General features: G+C 43.9%; 1 protein-coding gene across 4 annotated transcripts in view; it reads right to left on the reverse strand.

Annotated features, from left to right (window-relative positions):
* brsk2a (BR serine/threonine kinase 2a) overlaps positions 1 to 27,259 on the reverse strand; it is a 485,481-nt gene that overhangs the window by 66,571 nt on the left and 391,651 nt on the right. For all 4 annotated transcript variants that reach the window (XM_055934963.1, XM_055934962.1, XM_055934965.1 and 1 more), the window contains exons 6-9: positions 26,962 to 26,995; positions 24,804 to 24,872; positions 19,558 to 19,704; positions 3,225 to 3,256 (exon numbers count right to left, since the gene is read on the reverse strand). In XM_055934963.1, the coding sequence (XP_055790938.1) occupies positions 3,225 to 3,256; positions 19,558 to 19,704; positions 24,804 to 24,872; positions 26,962 to 26,995 (282 nt within the window). The remainder of the gene's footprint in view (positions 1 to 3,224; positions 3,257 to 19,557; positions 19,705 to 24,803; positions 24,873 to 26,961; positions 26,996 to 27,259) is intronic.

The following is a 27,259-nucleotide window of genomic DNA, read 5'->3' on the forward strand; positions in this document are numbered from 1 at the left end:
AAGGTAACTGAACTTCTGTCATCATGAAGAACATTCAGAGACAAGTCAAGGATCATATCACCTCCACCTGCTTACTGCCCCAATAGGTCCACAGATGATGCGATCGCCATCACACTGCACACTGTCCTATCCCATCTGGACAAGAAGAATTCCTATGCAAGAATGCTGTTCATTGACTCTAGCTCAGCATTCAACATCATAGTACCCTCGAAGCTCATCAATTGGGTCCTGAACTTCCTGACGTGCCGCCCCCCAGGTGGTGAAGGTAGGAAACAACATCTCCACTTCGCTGATCCTCAAAATTGGGGCCCTACAATGGTGCGTGCTCAGCCCCCTCCCGTACTCCCTGTTCACCCATGACTGTGTGGCCATGCACGCCTCCAACTCAATGAAGTTTGCAGACGACACAACAGTATTAAACTTGATTACCAACAATGACGAGACAGGTGAGGGCTCTCGGAGTTGGTGTCAGGAAAATAACCTCTCACTCAATGATCATGGACTTCAGGAAACAGCAGAGGGAGCACCCCCCTATCCAAGTCGACGGGACAGCAGTGGAGAAGGTGGAATGTTTTAAGTTCCTTAGCATACACATCACTGACAAACTGAAATGGTCCACCCACACAGACAGTGTGGTGAAGAAGGCACAACAACACCTCTTAAACATCAGGAGGCTGAAGAAAGAAATTTGTCTTGTCACCTAAAACACTCACAAACTTTTACAGATGCACAATTGAGAGCAACCTGTCGGGCTGTATTACCGCCTGGCACGGCAACTGTACAACCCACAACCGCAGGGCTCTCCAGAGGGTGGTGCGGTATACACAATGCATCACCGGGGGCAAACTACCTGCCCTCCAGGACACCTACAGTACCCGATGTCACAGGAAGGCCAAAAAGATAATCAAGGACAACAACCACCCGAGCCACTGCCTGTTCACCCCGCTACCATCCAGAATGTGAGGTCAGTACAGGTGCATCATAGCTGGGACCGAGAGTCTGAAAAACAGCTTCTATCTCAAGGCCATCAGACTGTTGAATAGCCATCACTAGCACAGAGAGGCTGCTGCCTACATACATACTTGAAATCATTGGCCACTTTAATAATTGGAACACTAGTCACTTTAATAATGCCACTTTAATAATGTTTACATATCTTGCATTACTCATCTGATATGTATATACTCTATTCACTATATCTATAGCATCTTAGCCTACGCCGCTCTGTCATTGCTCATCCATATTCCATTCCTTTACTTAGATCTGTGTGTATTAGGTATTTGTTGTGGAATTGTTAGATATTACTTTTTACATATTGCTGCACTGTCGGAACTAGAAGCACAAGCATTTCACTACACTCGCAATAACCTCTGCTAACTGCGTGTATGTGACCAATAACATTTTATTTTATTTGAGCAACCGCGTGACGCAGCATGACAACGTTAACGCTATTGGTCGACAGTCTGCTGGGTGGTGCGTTATACGTTCCTTCATTCAGTGGATTCCTATCTCCTTCCCATAACATCTCTGGCAACTGCACCATGCAATGCACCCTGGACTGAAGAGGCAGACAAATAGGAAAAATGTGCTAGACTCTCCGTTAAATGACACATTTCTCGAGGTATGATCCATGGCTCATTCGAAGACAAAAAACATCCTCCCGTTACGGCATATGCCGGTATTGAAATCTGACATGTATGATAGACGTTTTCGCTATCTAAAAGTCATAATCCTATTAACTTCCAGTGTAGTGAGAGCGACTGTAACAGAGCGCTATGTCATACTGGACGGATTTCTGCCTGCTTGAACGCCAATAACTCAGATACACATGAAAACATGAAATCACCCAGGAAATCGATAGAACATCACGCAGAGATGCACAAAAACAATATAACATTCAAAATGGGTGAACCTTTAACTGCTTGTCCGGTCCAATCAGTCCCAGCCCAACTCAAGTGGGCGCTGGGGGGAAGGTGTTTGCGGTACACGTTCTCAGCGTCTAGGCGGATGTACACTCAGTTGGTGATTAGTAGTCCTGGTTCGTAGCGCAGGAAGATATCCAGTGGGGATCCGCTTGTTAGTACATATGGTTGTTTGGATTCGACAAGGACGCAGAGTGCCCGGATCAGCAAAGGAGTATCATCCTAATCTGGATTGAATTCCAGGGATAAAATACACTCTTGCGTTGTAAGGGTGCTCTGTTGTAAGGGTGCTCACCATGCTCAAAGGGATATTCAATGTCTGCTTTTTTAGAGGTGCCCTTCTTTGCGGCAGGTAACCTAGTGGTTAGAGCGTTGGGCCAGTAACCGAACGGTTGCTGGATCAAATCCCCGAGCTGACAAGGTAAAAATCTGTCGTTCTACCCCTGAACAATGCAGTTAACCCACTGTTCACCGGTAGGCCGTCATTGTAAATAAGAATTTGTTCTTAACTGACTTGCCTAGTTAAATAAAAAAATAAAAAATTAATTGCGAGACATTGGAAAACCTCCCTGGTGTTTGTGATTGAATCTGTGTTTCACTACTCGACCGAGGGACCATATGTCATGTGACTTGTTAATGAAATTTTTCCTGAACTTATTTAGGCTTGCAATAACAAAGTGGTTGAATACTCATTGACTCAAGACATTTCATCTTTTCATTTGTAATTCATTTGTAAACATTTCTACAAACATAATTCCACTTTGACATTACGGGATATTGTGTGTAGACCAGTGACAAAAAATCTCAGTTGAATCCATTTTAAATTCAGGCTGTAGCACAACAAAATGTGGAAGAAGTCAATGGCTCTGAATACTTTCTGAAGGCTCTGTATGTTGTAAGAATTTTCACTCTCTCTCTCTCTCTCTCTCTCTCTCTCTCTCTCTCTCTCTCTCTCTCTCTCTCTCTCTCTCTCTCTCTCTCTCTCTCCTCCTCTCTCTCTCTCTCTCTCTCTCTCTCTCTCTCTCTCCTCCTCTCTGTCTCTCTCTCTCTCTTCTCCTCTCTCTCTCCTCTCTCTCTCTCTCTCTCTCTCTCTCTCTCTCTCTCTCTCTCTCTCTCTCTCTCTCTCTCTCTCTCTCTCTCTCTCTCTCTCTCTCTCTCTCTCTCTCTCTCTCTCTCTCTCTCTCTCTCTCTCTCTCTCTCTACTTTCATCCAATTTATCCTAACTCTTCCTTTGTCCCTTTGAAATACCGAATCACAGAGAGAACATTAGGATGAAAAGAGAGAAAAGAAAAGTACACTCACATGTACCAGTTGTGCCTCTGAATCTGTTCTAACTGTAGGAGAGAAAGAAAGGAGAAATGTAAACACACAAGACACAAAAACACCTGGTTCAAGCCATTTACACATACACAAGTCTGGTCATTTTGATCAGGGCACCCGGTAGCAAAATGCTTTAAAAAGTTTTGCAATGGAAAACTAAAATGTGCATTTCTTATTGGACAAGTAGCTCCCTGTTTCAGACTGTTGCCTAAAAAACACTACCCATTTCATGAGTCATAATCAAACACAAAATTATCACAAAATTATTGATTTTCAAAGACAACACAATATGAATATTACATCGATATTAAATTGCTTCCTCCAGTACATTAGAACTCGATAGGACAATAGTCACCACAGTATACTGGACTCAGATCCATTATGTAGACACAATAATAATACAGTAAAACAATATGGGAGATGGCAGGTCTCTTGATCTATCCCAGCCTACAGCTATGAGAGAGAGGAGAGGAGAGGAGAGAGAGAACAATGGAGTCAGACCAGAGCATTATACATAGTCATACACACTGCTCTAACCCTGCCAAGTCCTCTGGCTCAAAGGTGGTCTCTATTTCTTTCCTTATTTCTCTCTCTCTCTGCGCTGGTGAGCAGTGCCGTGAGTTGGCCTCTGCCCAGTACCCCGTGGGCAGAAAGACTCCAGCTCATTGTCTGAGAGGACCATGAGAAAGAGATGAGAAACAGAGAGGAAAACAATAAAAATAAAAGAAGACAACCCATAGAACGAACCCAAGGTGTGACCGGGGCAGTGGACTAGGAATGTCATTGTCGATATGAATTGCTTTTTCCTCTGATTCTCTGTACCCTTACAGCAACTGCTGCTGCCATAGACTTTATTAAAGAGGACATAGAATAGCAAGTTGCTAAATTGAACTAAGGTTTCAGATCAAGGAACCTATGAAGTAATCTCTCAGGGAACGTGTCGCTTTCCCTCACAAAGTGATCGAATCCAAGATTTGTGTGTGTGTGTGCGTGCGTGCGTGTGTCAGAGTCTCAATGTTGAAGCCCAAAGACAATCCCCGGAGAGTTGAATTTGACACGTCCTTTTGTATTGCCCCTCTGGAAGTGTAGTCTTCTTGAATTGAATTGAAACGAATCGAATTGAATGTTGAAACATAAATAGGGACAGTGGGACACAGAGAAAGTCAGTAAGTATCACAGCTTCTTCAGAGAGAGAGAGAGGTGATAGCTTCCCACGAATATTATTGACACAGGCACTCTAACTGACTGACTGACTGACCGGTTGCTGTGAAGACAACTCTCTCTCTCACTGGGTTATTAGAGGGCTGGAGGTGACAGACCAACATACACATGAACATACACATACGTTGAGTACGTGATTGACTAAGAGCACCTGGGTTCATTGGGTTAAAGGATTGATTTGACCCTGCATTTCAAACTGAAATACTGTCAAATCGGGGAGATATTGTGTGTGTCTGCTAATTCTCCTGTCGTCTTGATGAGGGTATTATTCCACCCGTGATGAACCACTCTATGATATGATAGTCTAATAAGTCTGGAAGTCATACACACACACTTAATTTGGGTGTACAGACGGACAGGATGAGATGATTGGTAGAGACGCTAGGATGTTTGCTTCAGGGCCAATTTAGATCATTTTAAATATACTTAAATCGAACTTCATTCGTATATTTTGTATATATTTAAGTACTGTATGTCTTAGGGATAGGACAGACACTTCAGAACAAACTTCCTTTAGATTTTGGGGATGGACTATCTGTTGTTCCATGTAGTGAATACGTTACTCAATGCAGTTGTATGGGAAGTTAGCAGTAAGGTCAAAAAATAACAGCCAAAACTTCAGCTGCAGAAAAGGAGGCTGGGTAATATGCATTTTTTTGCACATGAGTTTTTGAAAGTATACTTGAAATATATTTTGTGGACATTTCAAGTTAAATATACTTCTTTTTTGAAGTACACTTAAGTATATTTTTTTGAGATATGGAAAAGTCTACTCTCTGCAGTTTCCTTATGTGTACTAAACAAGAGTTATCAATGTCAACTTTCTCTGAACTTCAAAATACATTATTTGCACTAAAAGTACAGTACCTGGCAAAGTATTCATATCCCTTGAATTGTTACAATGTTCTTGGCAACAATATATGAAGAAAAAAATATATGAAAGACTGATTTAAATTAAATTTAAAACATTTAATTGTTGCATAAGTATTCAGCTCCCTGATTTAATAAATGGTAGAAACACCTTTGGCAGCAATTACAGCAATGTGTCACGCCCTGGCCTTAGTATTCTTTGTTTTCTTTATTATTTTAGTTAGGTCAGGGTGTGACATGGGGAATGTTTGTGTTTTGTTGGTTTTGGGTGTTTCTATGGTAAAGGGGTTGTTGGGTGTAGTATATGGGTTTGTGTTGAGTTCATGTGTCTAGCGTTGTCTATGTGATACGTTTGTAGCCAGTGTGTGCACATCGTTATTTAGCTTCACGATCGTTTTCTTGTTTTGTTTAGTGTTTAAGTGTTTTTGTTTCGTTTGCCTTCTTCGTTAATAAAAAGGAGATGGCTTATTTTCCAAAAGCTGCGTTTTGGTCCGTCAATCCTCCACACGATCGTGACAGAACTACTCACCATTACAGGACCAAGCGGCATGGAAAGCGGCAACAGGATCCACCTACACAGGATTCGTGGACATGGGAGGAGATACTGGATGGTAAGGGGCCGTGGGCACAACCGGGAGAATATCGCCTTCCTCGTGAAGAGCTGGAGGCAGCTAAAGCCGAGAGGAGGCGATATGAGGAGGCAGCACGGAGACAAGGCTGGAAGCCCGTGAGTACAACCCCAAAATTTCTTGGGGGGGGCCTTAAAGGGAGTGTGGCGAAGTCAGGTAGGAAACCTGCGCCTACTCCCTGTACTTACCGTGGAGAGCGAGAGTACGGGCAGACACCGTGTTACGCAGTAGAGCGCACGGTGTCTCCTGTACGCGTGCATAGCCCGGTTCGGTACATTTCAGCTCCACGTATCGGCCGGGCTAGACTGAGCGTTGAGCCGTATGTCATGAAGCCGGCCCAACGCATCTGGTCACCAGTGCGTCTCCTCGGGCCGGCGTACATGGCACCAGCCTTACGCATGGTGTCCCCGGTTCGCCTACATAGGCCGGTGCGGGTTATTCCACCTCCCCGCACTGGTCAGGCGACGGGGAGCATACAACCAGGTAAGGTTGGACAGGCTCGGCGCTCAAGGGAGCCAGTACGCCTGCACGGTCCGGTATTTCCGGTGCCACCTCCCCGCCCCAACCCAGTACCACCAGTGCCTCCTCCACGCACTAGCCATATGGTGCGTGTCTCCAGCCCTTTACCACCAGTGCCTAAACCACGCACCAAGCCTCCTGTGTGTCCCCAGAGTCCTGTGCGTCCTGTTGCTGCTCCCCGCACTAGCCCTGAGATGCGTGTCCCCAGCCCGGTGCCACCAGTCCCGGCACCACGCACCAGGCCTACAGTGCGCCTCAGCCGGCAGGAGTCTGCCGTCTGCACAGCGATGCATGAACTGCCCGTCTCCCCAGCGCCATCTGAGCCATCCGTCTCCCCAGCGCCATCTGAGCCATCCGTCTCCCCAGCGCCATCTGAGCCATCCGTCTCCCCAGCGCCGTCTGAGCCATCCGTCTGCCATGAGCCTGCAAAGCCGCCCGTCTACCATGAGCCTGCAAAGCCGCCCATCTGCCATGAGCCTACAGAGCCGTCCGCCAGACAGGAGCCGCTAGAGCCGTCCGCCAGACAGGAGCCGCTAGAGCCGTCCGCCAGACAGGAGCCGCTAGAGCCGTCCGCCAGACAGGAGCCGCTAGAGCCGTCCGCCAGACAGGAGCCGCTAGAGCCGCCCGCCAGACAGGATCTGCCAGAGCCGCCAACCAGACAGGATCTGCCAGAGCCGCCAACCAGACAGGATCTGCCAGAGCCGCCAACCAGACAGGATCTGCCAGAGCCGCTAACCAGACAGGATCTGCCAGAGCAGTCAGCTAGCCATGACCAGCCAGATCCGTCAGCTAGCCATGACCAGCCAGATCCGTCAGCTAGCCATGAGCAGCCAGATCCGTCAGCTAGCCATGAGCAGCCAGATCCGTCAGCTAGCCATGAGCAGCCAGATCCGTCAGCTAGCCATGAGCAGCCAGATCCGTCAGCCAGCCATGAGCAGCCAGATCCGTCAGCCAGCCATGAGCAGCCAGATCCGTCAGCCAGCCATGAGCAGCCAGATCCGTCAGCCAGCCATGAGCAGCCAGATCCGTCAGCCAGCCATGAGCAGCCAGATCCGTCAGCCAGCCATGAGCAGCCAGATCCGTCAGCCAGCCATGAGCAGCCAGATCCGTCAGCCAGCCATGAGCAGCCAGATCCGTCAGCCAGCCATGAGCAGCCAGATCCGTCAGCCAGCCATGAGCAGCCAGATCCGTCAGCCAGCCATGGGCCGTCCCTCAGTCCGGAGCTGCAGTCCCTCAGTCCGGAGCTGCAGTCCCTCAGTCCGGAGCTGCAGTCCCTCAGTCCGGAGCTGCAGTCCCTCAGTCCGGAGCTGCAGTCCCTCAGTCCGGAGCTGCCGTTCCTCAGTCCGGAGCTGCCGTTCCTCAGTCCGGAGCTGCCCCTTATCCTGGTGCTGCCCCTTATCCTGGTGCTGTCCCTTACCCTGGTACTGCCCCTTAGTTCGGAGCTGCCCCTGACCCTGGTACTGCCCCTTACCCTGGTACTGCCCCTTAGTCCGGAGCTGCCCCTTAGTCCGGAACTGCCCCTTAATGCAGTGGGGTTAATGTGGAGGGGGGTCATTTGGAGGAAGCTAAGGAGGCGGTTAGGGACTGTGGTGACGTGGGGACCACGACCAGAGCCGGAGCCGCCACCGTGGATGGAAGCCCACCCAGACCCTCCCCTAGACTGGTTAATGGTGCGCCCGGAGTTCGCACCTTAAGGGGGGGGTTATGTCACGCCCTGGCCTTAGTATTCTTTGTTTTCTTTATTATTTTAGTTAGGTCAGGTTGTGACATGGGGAATGTTTGTGTTTTGTTGGTTTTGGGTGTTTCTATGGTAAAGGGGTTGTTGGGTGTAGTATATGGGTTTGTGTTGAGTTCATGTGTCTAGCGTTGTCTATGTGATACGTTTGTAGCCAGTGTGTGCACATCGTTATTTAGCTTCACGATCGTTTTCTTGTTTTGTTTAGTGTTTAAGTGTTTTTGTTTCGTTTGCCTTCTTCTTTAATAAAAAGGAGATGGCTTATTTTCCTAAAGCTGCGTTTTGGTCCGTCAATCCTCCACACGATCGTGACACAATGAGTCTTCTCGGGTAAGTCTTTAAGAGCTGTACACACCTGGATTGTGCAATATTAGCCATTTATTATTTTCATAATTCTTCAAGCACTGTCAAGCTGTTGGGGATCATGGTTAGACAGCCATTTTCAAGTCTTGCCATAGATTTTCAAGCCGATTTAAAGACTAAAGTCAAAACTGTAACTTGGCCATTTAGGAACATTTATAGTTTTCTTGGTAAGCAAACTCTAGTGGAGATTTGAGATGTAGGTTAATGTCTTGCTGAAAGGTGAATTCCTCTCCCAGTGTCTACTGAAGCAGGTTTTCCACTAGGATTTTGCCTGTGATTAGCTCCATCCCATTTATATCTATCCTGAAAAACTCCCCAGTATTTGCCAATGTCAAGCATACCCATACCATGATGCAGCCACCACCATGCTTGAAAATAAGGCGGCAGTTACTCAGTGATGTGTTGTGTTGGATTTGCCCCAAACATAAGGCTTTGCATTTAGGCCACAAGGTATATTCCTTTGCCATGTTTTTTTGGTTGCAGTATTACTTCATTTTGTTGATTTTTTTTTATTTTTAAATTGAACCTTTATTAAACTAGGGAAGTCAGTTAAGAACAAATTCTTATTTACAATGACGGCCTACCCCGGCCAAACCCGGACGACACTGGGCCAATTGTGCGCCGCCCTAATGGACTCCCAATCACGGCCGGTTGTGATACAGCCTGGAATCAAACCAGGGTCTGTAGTGATGCCTCTAGCACGGAAATGCAGTGCCTTAGACTGCTGCGCCACTCGGCAGTGCCTTATTGCATACAAGATGCATGTTTTGTATATTTCGATTTTTCTTTTCACTCTGTCATTTAAGTCCTTATTGTGGAGTCACTACAATGTTGTTGATTCATCCTCAGTTTTCTCCTATCACAGCCATTGAACTCTGTCACTGTTTAAAATCACCAATGGCCTCTTGGTGACCTCTCTGAGCAGCTTTATTCCTATCCTGCAGTTCAGAAGGATGACTGTGTCTGTGATGTATCTTGGTGGTTTAATATATAATCCACAGCATAATTATTAACTTGACCATGCTTAAAGATATATTCAATGTCTGATTTGATATTGCTGCCCATCTACCAATCGCTGCCCTTCTTTATAAAGCTTTCAAAAGGCTCCCTTACAGATGTTTTACGTATGGGGGACAGAGGAAGGGTAAGTCTTTCAAAAATCATGTCAACCCTTATTATTTCACTCAGAGTTCATGTAACCTATTATGTGATTTGTTAAACCAGATTTTAATCCTGAACTAATTCAGCCGTGCCTAAACAAAGGGGCTGAATACTTATGCAACGACTGTATTTTAATTAATCGTAATCATTACTATTATTATATATATTTTTTTCACTTTGACATTACAAAGTATTTCGAGTTCATTGTTGACAACAAATGACAATTAAATAAAGTTATCCCACTTTGTAACACAGTGACATTTGAAGAAATACAAGGGGTATGAATACTTTTGCAAGGCACTGTATACGTATAGTGGGATTGATCACTCACAAGCAGAGTTTTATGAAGAGAAATCAATGTGTCAACTTAAAAACAACTCCAGGTGTATCTCGAATGAATATACTAAATTACAAGTAAAGTGTTTGAAATTGAAGTACATTTTTAATGAGTGTGTTTTTAAGTTTAATGATAGTGAACATATCGTATACTTAAACACTGAAAAACAATGAATTAAGTACACTTGTAATAAGTGTATTGAAGGTTGATGATAGTATATAGTTTTAAAAACTATGTTTTAAGTGAGAATAGGCATTGGTCTGATGCCGAAAAATAAAGGAAATTGACATGAGCACCGCAATGCTTATTCTACCAATGCTCTACCAAGGTTTTCCAGCACACAGCTTGACCTACTACAGGAGCTATGTTGGTATTGTACTTCAAACGATGTGTAGGCAGTTTGCTTAGGATTCAAACCTTCTCAAACAGCCTAGTTCATACTCTTAGAGGAGGTGCTTCCACAATAACGTGATTTGTACCGCATACAAGCTTCACACTCCATAATAAGACATTATCCCATTATGCTACCTATTCATGCTGTTTGAAATGAAATGAACACAAGTTTTGCTGGTTTGTCTTGTAGTAATGTGGTGCATGCCCGTATTTCCTTAAACCTTTATTTTAGCAAAGTATTTAATAGAAAAAACTATATCATAATAACATCCTTTTTTGGTAAGAAGGTGCCCAGCATAAAAATTGGTGGTGGTGTGTTGGACACAGTAGCTCAGATAGAGAGAGCCTGTCTGCATCCCTGATTTCTGTAACTGTTAGCTTACCTGTGTAATTTTGAATTAAGCTCAAATATGGTCCTGTTATATCAATTGCTATGCTAATCAATGGACAGTTCATTGCCTCGGTCAAAATAGTATGTAGATTAAAGTAATCTCAGCACTTGTATGCTATTTTTGAAATAAAGATGGCAACGCAACAATAATACACATTTACAATAGGCCTGTATCTAAAAATATATACAGCCAAATTATATACAGTGTCAAGACTTCTACTGAAGTCGATGCCTCTCCTTGTTTGGGCGGTGTTCGACGTCGCCGGTCTTCTAGCCATCGCCGATCCATTTTTCATTTTCAATTTGTTTCGTCTCGTTTTCCCACACACCTGGTTCTCATTTCCCTCATTATGTGTTGTGTATTTAACCCTCTGTTTCCCCCATGTCTGTGTGTGGTATTGTTTATCTGTTTTCATGTATGCGCACGTTAGGCTGGCTGCAAACCAAAAGCTCACGGCACAAACAAACACAAAATACAAATACGGATTGAACATCCGTATTTGTATTTTGTGTTCGTTTGTGCCGTGAGCTTTTGGTTCGCCAAATAAAAGGCTCCAGTTTGCTACCAAATATCTGCTCTCCTGCACCTGGCTTCCTACAGCCCTTCATGCATACCTTGACATACAGTGCTGTGAAAATGTATTTGCTCCCTGATATTCTCTATTTTTGCATATATTTGAATGTTATCGGCTCTTGAATGTTATCGGCTCTCAAAACCTAATAATAGATAAAGGGAACCTGCGTTTACAAATAAATAAAATATGTATCAATTTCTTTTGTTATGTAATTAAGAAAGTTATGCAACACCCAATTCCCTGTGTGAAAAATTACAGTAATTTCCCCGTTATACCCAATAACTGGTTGTGCCACCTTTCGCTGCAATGACTGCAACCAAATGCTTCTTGTAGTTTGTAGTCTGTCACATCGCTGTGGAGGAATTCTGGCCCACTCTTGCATGCAGAACTGCTTTAACTCAGCGACGTTTGTGGGTTTTCAAGCATGAACTGCTCATTTCAAGTCCTGCCACAACATCTCAATTGGGATTAGGTCTGGAATTTGTTGCTTTTTAGACATTTTCATGTAGACGTGATTGTGTGTTTTGGATTATTGTCTTAAGGACACTAGAGGGCGATTTGGTCATTTGACTGCAGGAAAGTGTTTTAAGTAACCTTCTGTCTTACTGTAACTATACCATACCAAACCTAACATATTATGCTAAAATCAGTGTCCCAGCTTTATGTTTACAATGTTACGTCGAGTCTATGAGACCTGACTGGCACACATAATGTCTTGCAAGCAGTGGTTCTGAGTGATATTGTTGTTGTACCATGTGCAGCCCCCTGAATACTTTTCACTTTTGCATGGCGACCTCAGATTTTCTGTGAACACACTGAAAATAACTTGACAATGTGTTGATCAGTCAGCACAACATTGGATTATAAAAATGACAAGACAGGAGAGAAAGAGTTTTTGCTGGAGCTGGAATCTATTCCACACGTTTGATCGCTCTTTTTAAAATTATCCGCCGCCATTGTTGGAACCCCTATTCAACTCTGGTCAACCTCTCTTTCGTGTCGTCCGAGAACCCTAAAGATTGGAAAGCTGCCGCGGTCATCCCCCTCTTCAAAGGGGATGACACTCTAGACCCAAACTGTTACAGACCTAAATCCATCGTGCCCTGCCTTTCTAAAGTCTTTGAAAGCCAAGTTAATAAACAGATCACTGACCATTTCGAATCCCACCGTACCTTCTCCACTGTGCAATCCAGTTTCCGAGCTGGTCACGGGTGCACCTCAGCCACGCTCAAGGTACTAAACGATATCATAACCGCCATCGATAAAAGACAGTACTGTGCAGCCGTCTTCATCGACCTGGCCAAGGCTGTCAATCACCGTATTCTTATCGGCAGAGTCAATAGCCTTGGTTTCTCAAATGACTGCCTCGCCTGGTTCACCAACTACTTCGCAGACAGAGTTCAGTGTGTAAAATCGGAGGGCCTGTTGTCCGGACTTCTGACAGTCTCTATAGGGGTACCACAGAGTTCAATTCTCGGGCCAACTCTTTTATCTGTATATATCAACGATGTCGCTCTTGCTGCGGGTGATTCCCTGATCCACCTCTACGCAGACGACACCATTATGTATACATCTGGCCCTTCTTTGGACACTGTGTTAACTAACCTCCAAATGAGCTTCAATGGCATACAACACTCCTTCCGTCGCCTCCAACTGCTCTTAAACGCTAGCAAAACCAAATGCATTCTTTTCAACCGTTCGCTGCCCGCACTCGCCCGCCCGACTAGCATCACTACTCTGGACGGTTCTGACCTAGAATACATGGACAACTACAAATACCTAGGTGTCTGGCTAGACTTTAAACTCTCCTTCCAGACTCATATAAACATCTCCAATCCAAAATCAAATCTAGAATCGTCTTTCTATTTCGCAGCAAAGCCTCCTTCACTCACGCCGCCAAACTTACCCTAGTAAAACTGACTATCCTACCGATCCTCGACTTCGGCGATGTCATCTACAAAATAGTTTCCAATACTCTACTCAGAAAATTGGATGTAGTCTATCACAATGCCATCCGTTAAGTTACCAAAGCGCCTTATACCACCCACCACTGCGACCTGTATGCTCTAGTCGGCTGGCCCTCGCTACATATTCGTCGCAAGACCCTCTGGCTCCAGGTCATCTCTAAGTCTATTCTAGGTAAAACTCTGCCTTATCTCAGCTCACTGGTCACGATAACAACATCCACCCGTAGCACGCGCTCCAGCAGGTATATCTCACTGGTCATCCCCAAAGCCAACACCTCCTTTGGCCGCCTTTCCTTCCAGGTCTCTGCTACCAGTGACTGGAACACATTGCAAAAATCGCTGAAGCTGGAGACTTACATTTCCCTCACTAACTTTAAACATCAGCTATCTGAGCAGCTAACCGATCGCTGCAGCTGTACATAGTCCATATGTAAATAGCCCACCCAATCTACCTACCTCATCCCCATATTGTTTTTATTTACTTTGCTGCTCTTTTGCACACCAGTATCACTACTCACACCAACATCTGCTCATCATCATCTGCTCATCTATCACTCCAGTGTTAATCTGCTAAATTGTAATTACTTTGCTACTATGGCCTATTTACTGCCTTACCTCCTCATGCCATTTGCACACACTGTATATAGACTTTATTTATTTTTTATTGTGTTATTGACTGTATGCTTGTTTATTCCATGTGTAACTCTGTGTTGTTGTTTCTGTCGCACTGCTTTGCTTTATCTTGGCCAGGTCGCAGTGGTAAATGAGAACTTGTTCTCAACTAGCTTACCTGGTTAAATAAAGGTGATTTAAAAAAAAAAGTTTTTATCCTGTCAGTCGAGTCTGGTAAATACATGTGTGTTTGGGATTCAACCATTTGCTATATGTGGTAGCTTACTGCTTCTTAACAAAACAGTTGGTTTTCTCTGCTATGGTTTATGTGGTCTTGGTTGTTCTTTGAGGAAATGTAGCGCAGTGTTTATCCTAACTGTCTGATTTCTAACTACCTCATCTTACCGTAGCTTGGCAGGGGGAATACAAATGAACATGAGTAGCATGGAAGTTTCCCAAAGTTAGGTTGTTTTAACCTAACATAACTAACTAGATACGTTGTGTGTGAGAATGTATGCTCTTTTGTGGCACATCAACTTGCCATACGGTACATGTTAGCTAACATTAGAATCATACTTTGGCTACGATTACTTAGCTAGCCAAAGTTAATTGGTTATCATAGCAGCCAAGGACGATTGAAAGTTTATTTGTGAATACTTGTTTGTGCTCCGATTACACGCAAGTGTTTAGATCAACAGTTTACACATGATGACTTCCGCCTGATGGCCAGAAGCAAGCTAATGTTAGCTATGTAATGTTAGCCAGTTAGCTACTTAGCTAATCAAAATATGTGTTTGCATTTATAACTTCTTATGACTGGCAGCATGGTGCAAGCAGCTGTGTTGTTGCTGAGCAACCAACCTGGGATTAGAACTCTGAGATTATGCTGAAAAAAAGATGTTAGCATTGTCATAAATGCAACCAAAAGGTTGTTTCTTCATTGTTGTTTCTTAACTGACAGGAATGTGCATGTGGGAGCGATAAATTATACATTTAATAAAAACTGGTCAAAAACTGGTCAACGGTCATTTTATGAACTAGTTTTAATCCAATGTCTAGAATTGAGCTAGGTAGAAATAAGGTAGGTAGAAATAAGCAAGAACTACTCTTAAAAATCAATTGCTAACAACCCTGTTCAAAAATCCGGTATGTGGTTCTTGGTTACAGCCAGACTGCTAAAGAAGGGAGGGGAGTGTGTTGTGTACCTCCAATCAAGATGATTTAAGAATTTTCCTTGAGATTGGTGTCATATTGTCGTAGATATGATGATAGGGAGATTTAAATTTAACACGGAGCTTCAATCAATGACTATACTACTTAAAGACTGTAAATAAGTGTATTGAAGGCTGATGATAGAATATTTATAGTATACTAAAATAAAAAATGATTCATATAAAGTACAGTTTTAATAAGTGTGTTGAAGTGTAATGATAGAATATTTATAGTATACTTAAGACATACTAGAAGAGTCATATTTGAAGTATATTATTTTCATTCTGTTGTATATTTAACTTGTTCACGTGTGAGTTCCAAGTATCTCTAACTGTTGCTCCCAGTGCACGTTTTGTTATGCGCGTGATGACAGATTGCACTCACTGTTCCAAAATGTGATTTTTACGCAACAGGACAGTTAACCCGATCCACCCTCAAACCAAGACACACTGCCTGCTAAATGTCTATGGGCTATGTTTCAACACATTTTTTCTCTAACAAGTTCTACAATGTCTTTTATTTTCTAACAACAGTTTGACTTGAGGTGTGTTCCGCCTCATTAATTGACATAGAAGTAGCCCATTTTACTGTTGAGGACAATTTATGTTTGAGGCTTTACTGAGCAGGACAAAATTCTCACTTTGATGAGAGCCCAAACACTTCAGCAGTGTTTCCTTAGATCAAGTATGCAGATATTTTTCCCCATGGCACATTTTCTGGCTGGTGCTCGCATTGCCTTCATTTCTATTTTCTTGTGGTTTCTATTGTGGCATACCGTATGTACAGTCCCTTCGGAAAGAATTCAGCCCAGACTTTTTCCACATTTTGTTACTTTACAGCCTTATTCTAAAATGCATTGAATAAAGAAATATCCTCAGCAATCTATACACAATACCTCATAATGACAAAGCGAAAACAGGTTTGTAGAAATTTTAGCAACCCCCCCCACCTTATTTACATAAGTATTCCGACCCTTGCTATAAGATTCGAAAATGAGCTCAGGTTTCCTGTTTCAATTGATCATCCTTGAAATGTTTCTATAACTTGATTGGAGTCCACCTGTGGTAAATTCAATTGATTGGACAGTGCAGTTGACAGTGTATGTTAGTCACTCTGACAGAGCTCTAGATTTCCTCTGTGGAGATGGGAGAACCTTCCAGAAGGACAACCATCTCTGCAGCATTCCACCAATCAGGCCGTTATGGTAGAGCGGGCCAGATGGAAGACACTCCTCAGTAAAAGGCACATGACAGACCGCTTGGAGTTTGCCAAACAGGCCCCCACAGTCTTTTAGGCAAAGGGCGGCAACTTTGAAGAATATCAAATATATTTGTATTTGTTTGACACTTTTTTCGTGATTCCACCATGATTCCATGTGTTATTTCATTGTTTTGATGTCTTCACTAATATTCTACAATGTAGAAAATAGTAAAAAATATTTGACTGGTACTGTATATTAGCAAACATTTATAAAAACCTGTTTTTGCTTTGTCATTTTGGGGTATTGTGTATAAATTGATGAGATAATAAAAATAAAAAAACGTTTTAGAATAAGGCTGTAAAGTTACAAAATGTGGAAAAAGTCAAAGGGTCTGAATACTTTCTGAACGCACTGTACATACAAACACACACGTGCACGCACATACACACCTCCCCAATCCTCACACTAAAACACTGGGAGCCGGGTGACACTTTCATGGCATCTGCATCTCTGTGAGCAGGCTGAACGTGACAACCAAGGGTGAGAAAAAAGGGCTCATGGGTCTTATATAAACTAGGGTGCCAGTGAGTATTTCCTACGCTGGACAACTTGTTACAGCTGTTGATGAGTTATTGATAGTAATCTCCCAAAAAATGTAATGTCATTATATTAAGATATAAGGGGAAATTCAAAACCTGCACTGAGTGTACAAAACCCTTAAGGACACCAGCTCTTTCCATTACATAGACTGACCAGGTGAATCCAGGTGAAAGCTACGATCCCTTAATCATTTCAATTGTTAAATCCACTTCAATCAGAGTAGACGAAGGTGAGAAGACAGGTTAAGGAATCATTTTTAAGCCTTGAGACAATTGAGACAATGACTATGTATGTGTGCCATTCAGAGGGTGAATGGGGCAAGATAAAATATATAACTGCCTTTGAACGGGGTGTGGTAGCTGCCACGCCCTGATCTGTTACAGCTGTCCTTGTGATTGTCTCCACCCCTCCAGGTGTCGCTTATTTTCCCCGGTGTCATTGTGTGTCCTGTCTTTCTGTCCCAGTTCATCTTGTGTGCTTCCAAGTCAACCAGCGGTTTTCCCGTTCTCCTACTTTTTGCATTCTCCTTTTTCTAGTCCTCCCGGTTTTGACGCTTGCCTGTTTCTGGACTTTGTTCCCGCCTGCCTGACCATTCTGCCTGCCTTGACCACGAGCCTGTCTGCCACTCTGTACCTCCTGACTCTGATCTGGTTTTGACCTTTTGCCTGTCCACGACCATTCTCTTGCCCACCCCTTTTTGGATTAATAAATATTGTAAGACTCCAACCATCTGCCTCCTGTGTCTGCATTTGGGTCTCGCCTTGTGCAATGGCAGTAGCAGGTGCCAGGCACACCAGTTTGTGTCAAGAACTGCTATGCTAGTGGGTTTTTCACACTCAATAGTTTCTCTTGTGTATAAAGAATGGTTCACCACCCAAAGGACATCCAGCCAACTTGACACAGCTGTGGGAAGCACTAGAGTCAACACTGGCCAGCATTCCTATGGAACACTTTCAACACCTTGTAGAGTCCATGCCCCAACGAATTGAGGCTGTTCTGAGGGAAAGGGGTGAGGGGTGGGGGAAGCAAATCAATAGTAGGAAGGTATCCTTAATGTTTTGTACACTCAGTGTGAATTGATGTTGATCATCTGTTGGTGTCTGCTTGATTTACAGCAGGGTCTAGTTAGATTAACAGATAAAGCATCAAGGTAATGGGTTCATGTTTTCATATGTTTTTGTGTCTGGGATTGGACATCGAGTCTACTGTGTACAATTGTGTAGGGTAGACTATTGTGCAACACTCAACGCTATTCCTATAAATTATTCTGCATACAATGACAACAAATTACATAGCGCAGTGGACTTATTTAAAATATGACCTGGCAATGAAATAACATGACAAATGCATTTTGTTTTCCATGTTACAGCCGCAATTGTAAACAATACCAAGGGCTTGAAGTAGCCTAATTAAACTTGAATTTGGAGCTCAGAAATTCAAGCACAGGAATAGGCCTACCTTGAAATTCAGACATTTCCTCAATTTGGTGCTTGAAAAGACCTTATATTAAATTATTGTAGCCAATTTACAAGTTCTCCCGCTACCTTTTAATTATCTGTGATTTTATTTTATATCAATTTTTGTGATAGATGTAGCCACTTTCGTTTGTTTTCCACCGCTTCCATTCAGTCTTGAGCTACTCTGTTGCGTTAAAACCATGGGTGGTTATTAGGAAGACTACAACATCTAATGTTGGCTTCAACTTGGATTTCCATACAAATCCTTACCCTCCAAAATAACCATTTTTTTTTAACCTGTAGAATTATATAAATTATATTGAGGTCGGGGTCCTTGAGAATGACAATTACGTGGTTGAAAAAGTTCCTGAAAGTCCTTGAATTTGACTTGTTTGTCTGTATGAACCCTGCATCTGTACTTTTATTCCTCTAAGTACAGATGTGGAGCTGCATGACTATAAAGAAGATTTGCTTGGCGGAATGAAGGTTGTATTAGCAAATTTAGTGAACGACTACTGGCATCATGTTTCCCTCCGAGCCAAGCGTGGGGTGGTAGGGTAGCCTAGAGGTTAGAGAGGTGGAACAATAGCCGAGGGGTTTGCTGCTTCAAGCCCTGGGCTGAGTGAAAAACAGCGGGAACTGAACTGACAACCAGAGGGCTACTGGTCCCTGTTCCCAGGTACCATTCAATGTCACTGTGCCCTTAATCAAGGCAGCTAACCCCTCAGGTACAGACTGGCCAAAGGGTAGTTCTGGCAAATGCCAGAGGGGATGGTCCCTCTTTAGCCAAGTAGGCTGTTATAATAGTTTGTTAGCTTTTTTTGGCTTAGAATGGCCATTATTTAATAGTGAGGGTTTCAAGGGGGGAAAAATGGGCCAGTGTGGGGGCCTTGAGATGAAGACCTTGGTTAGAAATGCCTATAACCCCTGAAATTGCTCTGCAGCTGATGCTGTGCTAATCCCATGTTCGTTGTGTAAGGTTGCTGATCTATTGTGACAGCAAAATCATTAGGCCAAAGCAAAAAAAAAATCTCTCTCAGCCCGTGTCTGAACAACCAAGCATTTAACTGACCGTTAGCCGTTTGGTGGCGTCTACCTCGATCATGCCCCGGAGGAGGTTCTGACAGTCTGGGGGTATGAAGTGGGGCATGTGGAACACTCCCAGCTTCACCTTCTCCAGCAGGTTCCTCAGATTGTCATCATCAAATGGAAGGGCACCCTGGAAGGGTGGAAGGGACCAGAAAGGGGGTAGGGGGAGAGACAGGGGGAAGAGAGAAGTAGAGGGAGGCAAAGTTGCCATCAGACCAAACACGTGTTAACTTCGAACACAACGGCTGAGAGTTCATCAAAAAGATCACGCGTTGGCAAGGCAATAAAATAACAAGACTCCCCAAAACAAAAACAACTTGAGTTTCTGACACGATGCAGCAACACTCCAATTAGTGAGATTTGCCCTCCAACGTGATGCTAAGTGAATAATAAACGGGTAAACAGAGAAGAGGGCTGCAGTGTTAATAATGACTCTGCCGTCTCTCTCTTTCCTCCTCCCTACTTTAACACTCACAGTCGTTTATCACGACGGACCGACACCCTGCAGATGTGGTTGTCCGATAAACAACAGGAACATCAAGAATACGAGCGAGAGAAGGAAGGACGGAGAGAGAGAAAGACAGAGATGGGGAAGACTTGTGTAACACAATATCTGAATAGAGCCTAACTGCAGCAGGGGAATGAGAGTGTCTCATCCAATCCAACAAATGGTGCTCTCCGAGCCAGCAAAAGGACAGAGGGAGCCCAGATTAAACACAGCTCGACAAGAGAGAGAGCATCTATTTAAACTCAAACAAATGGAAATAAACTTTGTTTGGAAGGTGGAAAGTAAAGAAATTGATCAAGATAATGACAAACCAAATCATATGTGAATAGAAAGAGAACGGGACTTAGAAGATGCATCGGCACTTGTCGTTCTTTGTTTAAGTGGCCTGGTGTAACACATGTATGAATGCACACACACACACACACACACACACACACACACACACACACACACACACACACACACACACACACACACACACACGCATGCACACACACACACACACACACACACACACACACACACACACACACACACACACACACACACACACACACACACACACACACACACACACACACACACACATATGCATGCACACACACACACACACACACACACACACACACACACACACACACACACACACACACACACACACACACACACACACACACACACACACACACACACACACACACACACATATGCATGCACACACACACACACACACACACACACACACACACACACACACACACACACACACACACACACACACACCAACACCAACCCTCCAACACATTTGCATGCACACGCAAGCACACACACACACAGTGGTATCCACTATCCATTATTCAAATCATATCAAATCAAATTTTATTTGTCACATACACATGGTTAGCAGATGTTAATGCGAGTGTAGCGAAATGCTTGTGCTTCTAGTTCCGACAATGCAGTAATAACCACCGAGTAATCTAACCTAACAATTCCACAACTACTACCTTATACACACAAGTGTAAAGGGATAAAGAATATGTACATAAAGATATATGAATGAGTGATGGTACAGAACGGCACAGGCAAGATGCAGTAGATGGTATAGAGTACAGTATATACATATGAGATGAGTAATGTAGGGTATATAAACATAAAGTGGCAAAGTTTAAAGTGGCTAGTGATACATGTATTACATAAAGATGGCAAGATGCAGTAGATGATATAGAGTACAGTATATACATATACATATGAGATGATTAATGTAGGGTATGTAAACATTATATTAAGTGGCATTGTTTAAAGTGGCTAGTGATACATTTTTACATACATTTCCATCAATTCCCATTGTTAAAGTGGCTGGAGTTGAGTCAGTATGTTGGCAGCAGCCACTAAATGTTAGTGGTGGCTGTTTAACAGTCTGATGGCCTTGAGATAGAAGCTGTTTTTCAGTCTGTCGGTCCCTGCTTTGATGCACCTGTACTGACCTCGCCTTCTGGATGATAGCGGGGTGAACAGGCAGTGGCTCGGGTGGTTGTTGTCCTTGATGATCTTTATGGCCTTCCTGTGACATCGGGTGGTGTAGGTGTCCTGGAGGGCAGGTAGTTTAACCCCAGGGATGCGTTGTGCAGACCTCACTACTCTCTGGAGAGCCTTACGGTTGTGGGCGGAGCAGTTGCCGTACCAGGCGGTGATACAGCCCGACAGGATGCTCTCGATTGTGCATCTCTAGAAGTTTGTGAGTGCTTTTGGTGACAAGCTGAATTTCTTCAGCTGAGGTTGAAGAGGTGCTGCTGCGCCTTCTTCACAACGCTGTCTGTGTGGGTGGACCAATTCAGCTTGACCGTGATGTGTACGCCGAGGAACATAAAACTTACTACCCTCTCCACTACTGTCCCGTCGATGTGGATAGGGGGGTGCTCCCTCTGCTGTTTCCTGAAGTCCACAATCATCTCCTTTGTTTTGTTGACGTTGAGTGTGAGGCTATTTTCCTGACACCACACTCCGAGGGCCCTCACCTCCTCCCTGTAGGCCGTCTCGTCGTTGTTGCTAATCAAGCCTACCACTGTAGTGTCGTCCGCAAACTTGATGATTGAGTTGGAGGCGTGCATGGCCATGCAGTCGTGGGTGAACAGGGAGTACAGGAGAGGGCTCAGAACGCACCCTTGTGGGGCCCCAGTCTTGAGGATCAGATGTTGTTACCTACCCTCACCACCTGGGGGCGGCCCGTCAGGAAGTCCAGTACCCAGTTGCACAGGGCGGGGTCGAGACCCAGGGTCTCGAGCTTGATGACGAGTTTGGAGGGTACTATGGTGTTAAATGCTGAGCTGTAGTCGATGAACAGCATTCTCACATAGGTATTCCTCTTGTCCAGATGGGATAGGGCAGTGTGCAGTGTGGTTGCGATTGCGTCGTCTGTGGACCTATTGGGTCGGTAAGCAAATTGGAGTGGGTCTAGGGTGTCAGGTAGGGTGGAGGTGATATGGTCCTTGACTAGTCTCTCAAAGCACTTCATGATGACGGAAGGGAGTGCTATGGGGCGGTAGTCGTTTAGCTCAGTTACCTTAGCTTTCTTGGGAACAGGAACAATGGTGGCCCTCTTGAAGCATGTGGGAACAGCAGACTGGGATAAGGATTGATTGAATGTCCGTAAACACACCAGGCAGCTGGTCTGCGCATGCTCTGAGGACGCGGCTGGGAATGCCGTCTGGGCCTGCAGCCTTGTGAGGGTTAACACGTTTAAACGTTTTACTCACCTCGGCTACAGTGAAGGAGAGCCCGTAGGTTTTGGTAGCGGGCCGTGTCAGTGACACTGTATTGTCCTCAAAGCGAGCAAAAAAGTTATTTAGTCTGTCTGGGAGCAAGACATCCTGGTCCGCGACGGGGCTGGTTTTCTTTTTGTAATCCGTGATTGACTGTAGACCCTGCCACATACCTCTTGTGTCTGAGCTGTTGAATTGCGACTCTACTTTGTCTCTATACTGGCACTTAGCTTGTTTGATTGCCTTGCGGAGGGAATAGCTACACTGTTTGTATTCGGTCATGTTTCCGGTCACCTTGCCCTGGTTAAAATCAGTGGTTCGCGCTTTCAGTTTCGCGCGAATGCTGCCATCAATCCACGGTTTCTGGTTTTGGAATGTTTTAATCGTTGCTGTGGGTACGACGTCTCCGATGCATTTTCTAATGAACTCACTCACCAAATCAGCGTATTCGTCAATGTTGTTGTTAGACGCAATGAGGAACATATCCCAATCCACGTGATCGAAGCAGTCTTGAAGCGTGGAATCAGATTGGTCGGACCAGCGTTGAACAGACCTGAGCGCGGGAGCTTCTTGTTTTAGTTTCTGTTTGTAGGCTGGAAGCAACAAAATGGAGTCGTGGTCAGCTTTTCCGAAAGAGGGGGGGGGGGGGGGGGGGGGGGGGGGGGGGGGGGGGCTTATATGCATCGCGTAAGTTAGAATAACAATGATCCACGTTTTTACCAGCCCTGGTAGCACAATCGATATGCTGATAGAATTTAGGGAGTCTTGTTTTCAGATTAGCATTGTTAAAATCCCCAGCTACAATGAATGCAGCCTCAGGATGTGTGGATTCCAGTTTACATAGAGTCAAATAAAGTTTGTTCAGGGCCATCGATGTGTCTGCTTGTGGGGGAATATATACGGCTGTGATTATAATCGAAGAGAATTCCCTTGGTAGATAATGCGGTCGACATTTGATTGTGAGGAATTCTAAGTCAGGTGAACAGAAGGACTTGAGTTCCAGTATGTTGTTATGATCACACCACGTCTCGTTAATCATAAGGCATACACCCCCGCCCCTCTTCTTACCAGAAAGATGCTTGTTTCTGTCGGTGCGATGCGTGAAGAAATCCGCTGGCTGCACCGACTCCGTTAGCGTCTCTCGAGTGAGCCATGTTTCCGTGAAGCAAAGAACGTTACAGTCTCTGATGTCTCTCTGGAATGCTACCCTTGCTCGGATTTCATCAACCTTGTTGTCAAGAGACTGGACATTGGCGAGTAGTATGCTAGGGAGTGGAGCGCGATGTGCCCGTCTCCGGAGCCTGACCAGAAGACCGCATTGTCTGCCCCTTTTACGGCGCCGTTGTTTTGGGTCGGCGGCTGGGATCCGATCCATTGTCCTGGGTGGAAGGCAACACACAGGATCCGCTTCGGGAGAGTCATATACCTGGTCGTAAAGATGGTGAGTTGACGTTGCTCTTATATTCAGTAGTTCCTCCCGACTGTATGTAATGAAACCTACGATTACCTGGGGTACCAATGTAAGAAATAACACATAAAAAAACAAAATACTGCATAGTTTCCTAGGAACGCGAAGCGAAGCGGCCATCTCTGTCGGCGCCTCATTGTTTCATCACGAGGGACGTGGATGTTATAGCCAAAACACAGGGAGAGAATGGGAGGCGAACTGTGGCCAAAGAAAGTAGTCACTATGGTCAGGCTAGAAAGGACCAAAGTGGCCAGATTATATTGTTGTTGTGCTAGTATATCTAAGGTTGAGGTCAGGATTTTAGTCCATTCTATTAGTAATCCATTAGCTAGCAATCCAAGTCATGCGTTGTGCTTGTTGAACCAGCCACCAGTGTACTCTGATGTATGCAAGCGCATATTGTTGCTGTACGTCTCTTGCTGGTGCCAAATCCAATTTCCCCTTGTGGGATTAATGGAGTTTATTCAATTCAAAGGGTGAAAGTTGACACTCACCACCAATAGGGCAAAGAGGATGACCCCACAGCTCCACATGTCTGCTTTTCTGCCGTCATACTTCTCCCCCTAAGAGAGAGAGAAAGACAAAGAGAGAGAGAAAAAAAATTAAGAGAAATATAGGAATTTTTAAGTGAAGGCTAATATCTCAGAGGAGGATCATGGATCGACCTCGTTTGGGGGAATTCCGAGTTAAGGGATTGTAATTCCCTTTTTATGCACTTTTCTCTGTACGTGTATTCTAAGCATGAGAATAGCACCTGTTATTTGTTTGGGGTGGAGATCAAACAAAAGAAGGTGCGGGGAAGGTGAACTTGACTTAAATCCCTCATGATTCCACCACCTTTACTCGAGATGAAACAATGAATAAGGTCAAGCAACCTGTCAGTTTCAAGTGGAACTTAATTTTTTCCGATAGAAATGACACAATTCTCCATGCAGTGTAATTTACAAATGAATAAGAGCTATTGATATGAGCTAGGTAAATTACACTGACAAAACATATAAACGAAACATGCAACAATTTTTTTGATTTTACGGAGTTTATTTACTCAGTTCATATAAGTCAATTGAAATACATTATTTTATTGTCCCCAGCACAAGGTGCACTTGTGTAATGAGCATGCTGTTTAATCAGCTTCTTGATATTCCACACCTGTCAGGTGGATGGATTATATTGGCAAAGGAGAAATGCTAACTAATAGGGATGTAAAAAATGTGTGCACAAAATTTGAGAGAAGCGAGCTTTTTGTGCGTACGGAACATTTCTGGGATTTTTTTTTACTTCAGCTCATGAAACATGGGACCTACACATTACAAGTTGTGTTTATATTTTTGTCGAGTGTAGTACGCTGTTTGGATAAGGGGATTGTAAATATATGTGACTATTGTTTTAGATCTATTTTACCTTTCGCTGGAAAGAAATGTGAAACCAGTCATATGTCAGCCGACGGAAGCATATCAACATATCAGCTTTTCCATAGGGCATTTTATTACATGCTGGCCTTATAACTTGCAGGGGTGACATTTGGAGACCCACGCTATAGGCTTCTGTAGCCATACGCAAATGACAGTCTAGCGCCAAACCTACCGAGTTAATTGATGATTTCTAGAATGTTTTAATTATATGACCAGACTTTTCACTGTATTTTCTACAATTTGTCTGTGTTCATATTAGCCACTCTCAGTAGCCACAGTCAGCTACCCACATAGCCTACATTTATTACTGTCACTTTAGGGTTAGTTTCCTTACATTTGGCAACATTCCATTCCATTGTCGGGTTACCTTTCTTTCCTCTGTCACGTTCATGTGGTTGTTCCTGAGGATCCCTAGCAAAAGGGGATCATATTAGGCTAGCGCAACCCCTATTGTACACTTGTCTCACCTTCAAATATATATTTTAATTTTGTATTATTTAAAAAAAATCGAACCTTTATTTAACTAGGCAAGTCAGTTAACAACACATTTTTATTTACAATGACGGCCTACACCGGCCAAACCCGGACAGCGCTGGGCCGATTGTGCGCCGCCCTATGGAACTCCAAATCACGTCCGGTTGTGATACAGCCTGGAATCAATCCAGGGTGTCTGTAGTGATGCCTCAAGCACTAAGGTGCAGTGCCTTAGACCGCTGTGCCACTCAGGAGCCCCAAATAGATTGAACAATTAAATAAGGCAATTTTCAGGATGAATCAAACCAATGTATTCTTGATTCACCAATATATTCTGTGCGTAGCGGCTCTCCAAACTTAAAAGAGGTATTATTCATAAATACTTTCCCAACCGTAAATAATATAGAAGATCAGAGTATTTTTAAATCTACCAATTGGCTCTGAATAGGACACAAATACGGTATGCATGTATTTACACGTTTTCTTTCATTGATCCCTAATATTCTGAACCGTTCCCTCTATAGAATATTCTAGTGAGTCTGTCAAGAAAACCCTATTGAATGAAAACTCCATGAGAAAATCTGTTGGTTAGCAAGTCGGAGGGTTTTCCCAATGGTCGAATTCAATTTATTCAGCACGAGCACCTGCATAAGGTAAGTCTGAATACCAACTACTGAGAAGTGCGTGGGAAAGGCGTTCATAGGAAAGGCATAGAGTTCCTAGGACTGAATCGGGCCCTTGAAGAGTAAAACTGAAACATACTCACCCTTATAACCTCTGGGCATGCATAGTGCGGAGATCTGTGAAGAGACACAAAAAACAACTTTTAAAATTCTACGTAGCAACATCAATGCGAATTCCTACTAAAAAACGATGCATAGAAACTTTTTTCCGTATATAGTCCACTACTGTTGTTCAGAGACAGCTCTGGTCAAAAGTAATTCCCCACCATATATATTGAATAGGGTGTCATATGGAACATCCATCGTTTTCACTTTGTGATTGTGAAGAAGAAACAATTGATTTTACAGGGTCCGTCTTTCATCAGTAAAGTCTTGACTGTG

The sequence above is a fragment of the Salvelinus fontinalis genome, chromosome 9 (assembly GCF_029448725.1).
Source record: "Salvelinus fontinalis isolate EN_2023a chromosome 9, ASM2944872v1, whole genome shotgun sequence".
NCBI lineage: Eukaryota > Metazoa > Chordata > Actinopteri > Salmoniformes > Salmonidae > Salvelinus > Salvelinus fontinalis.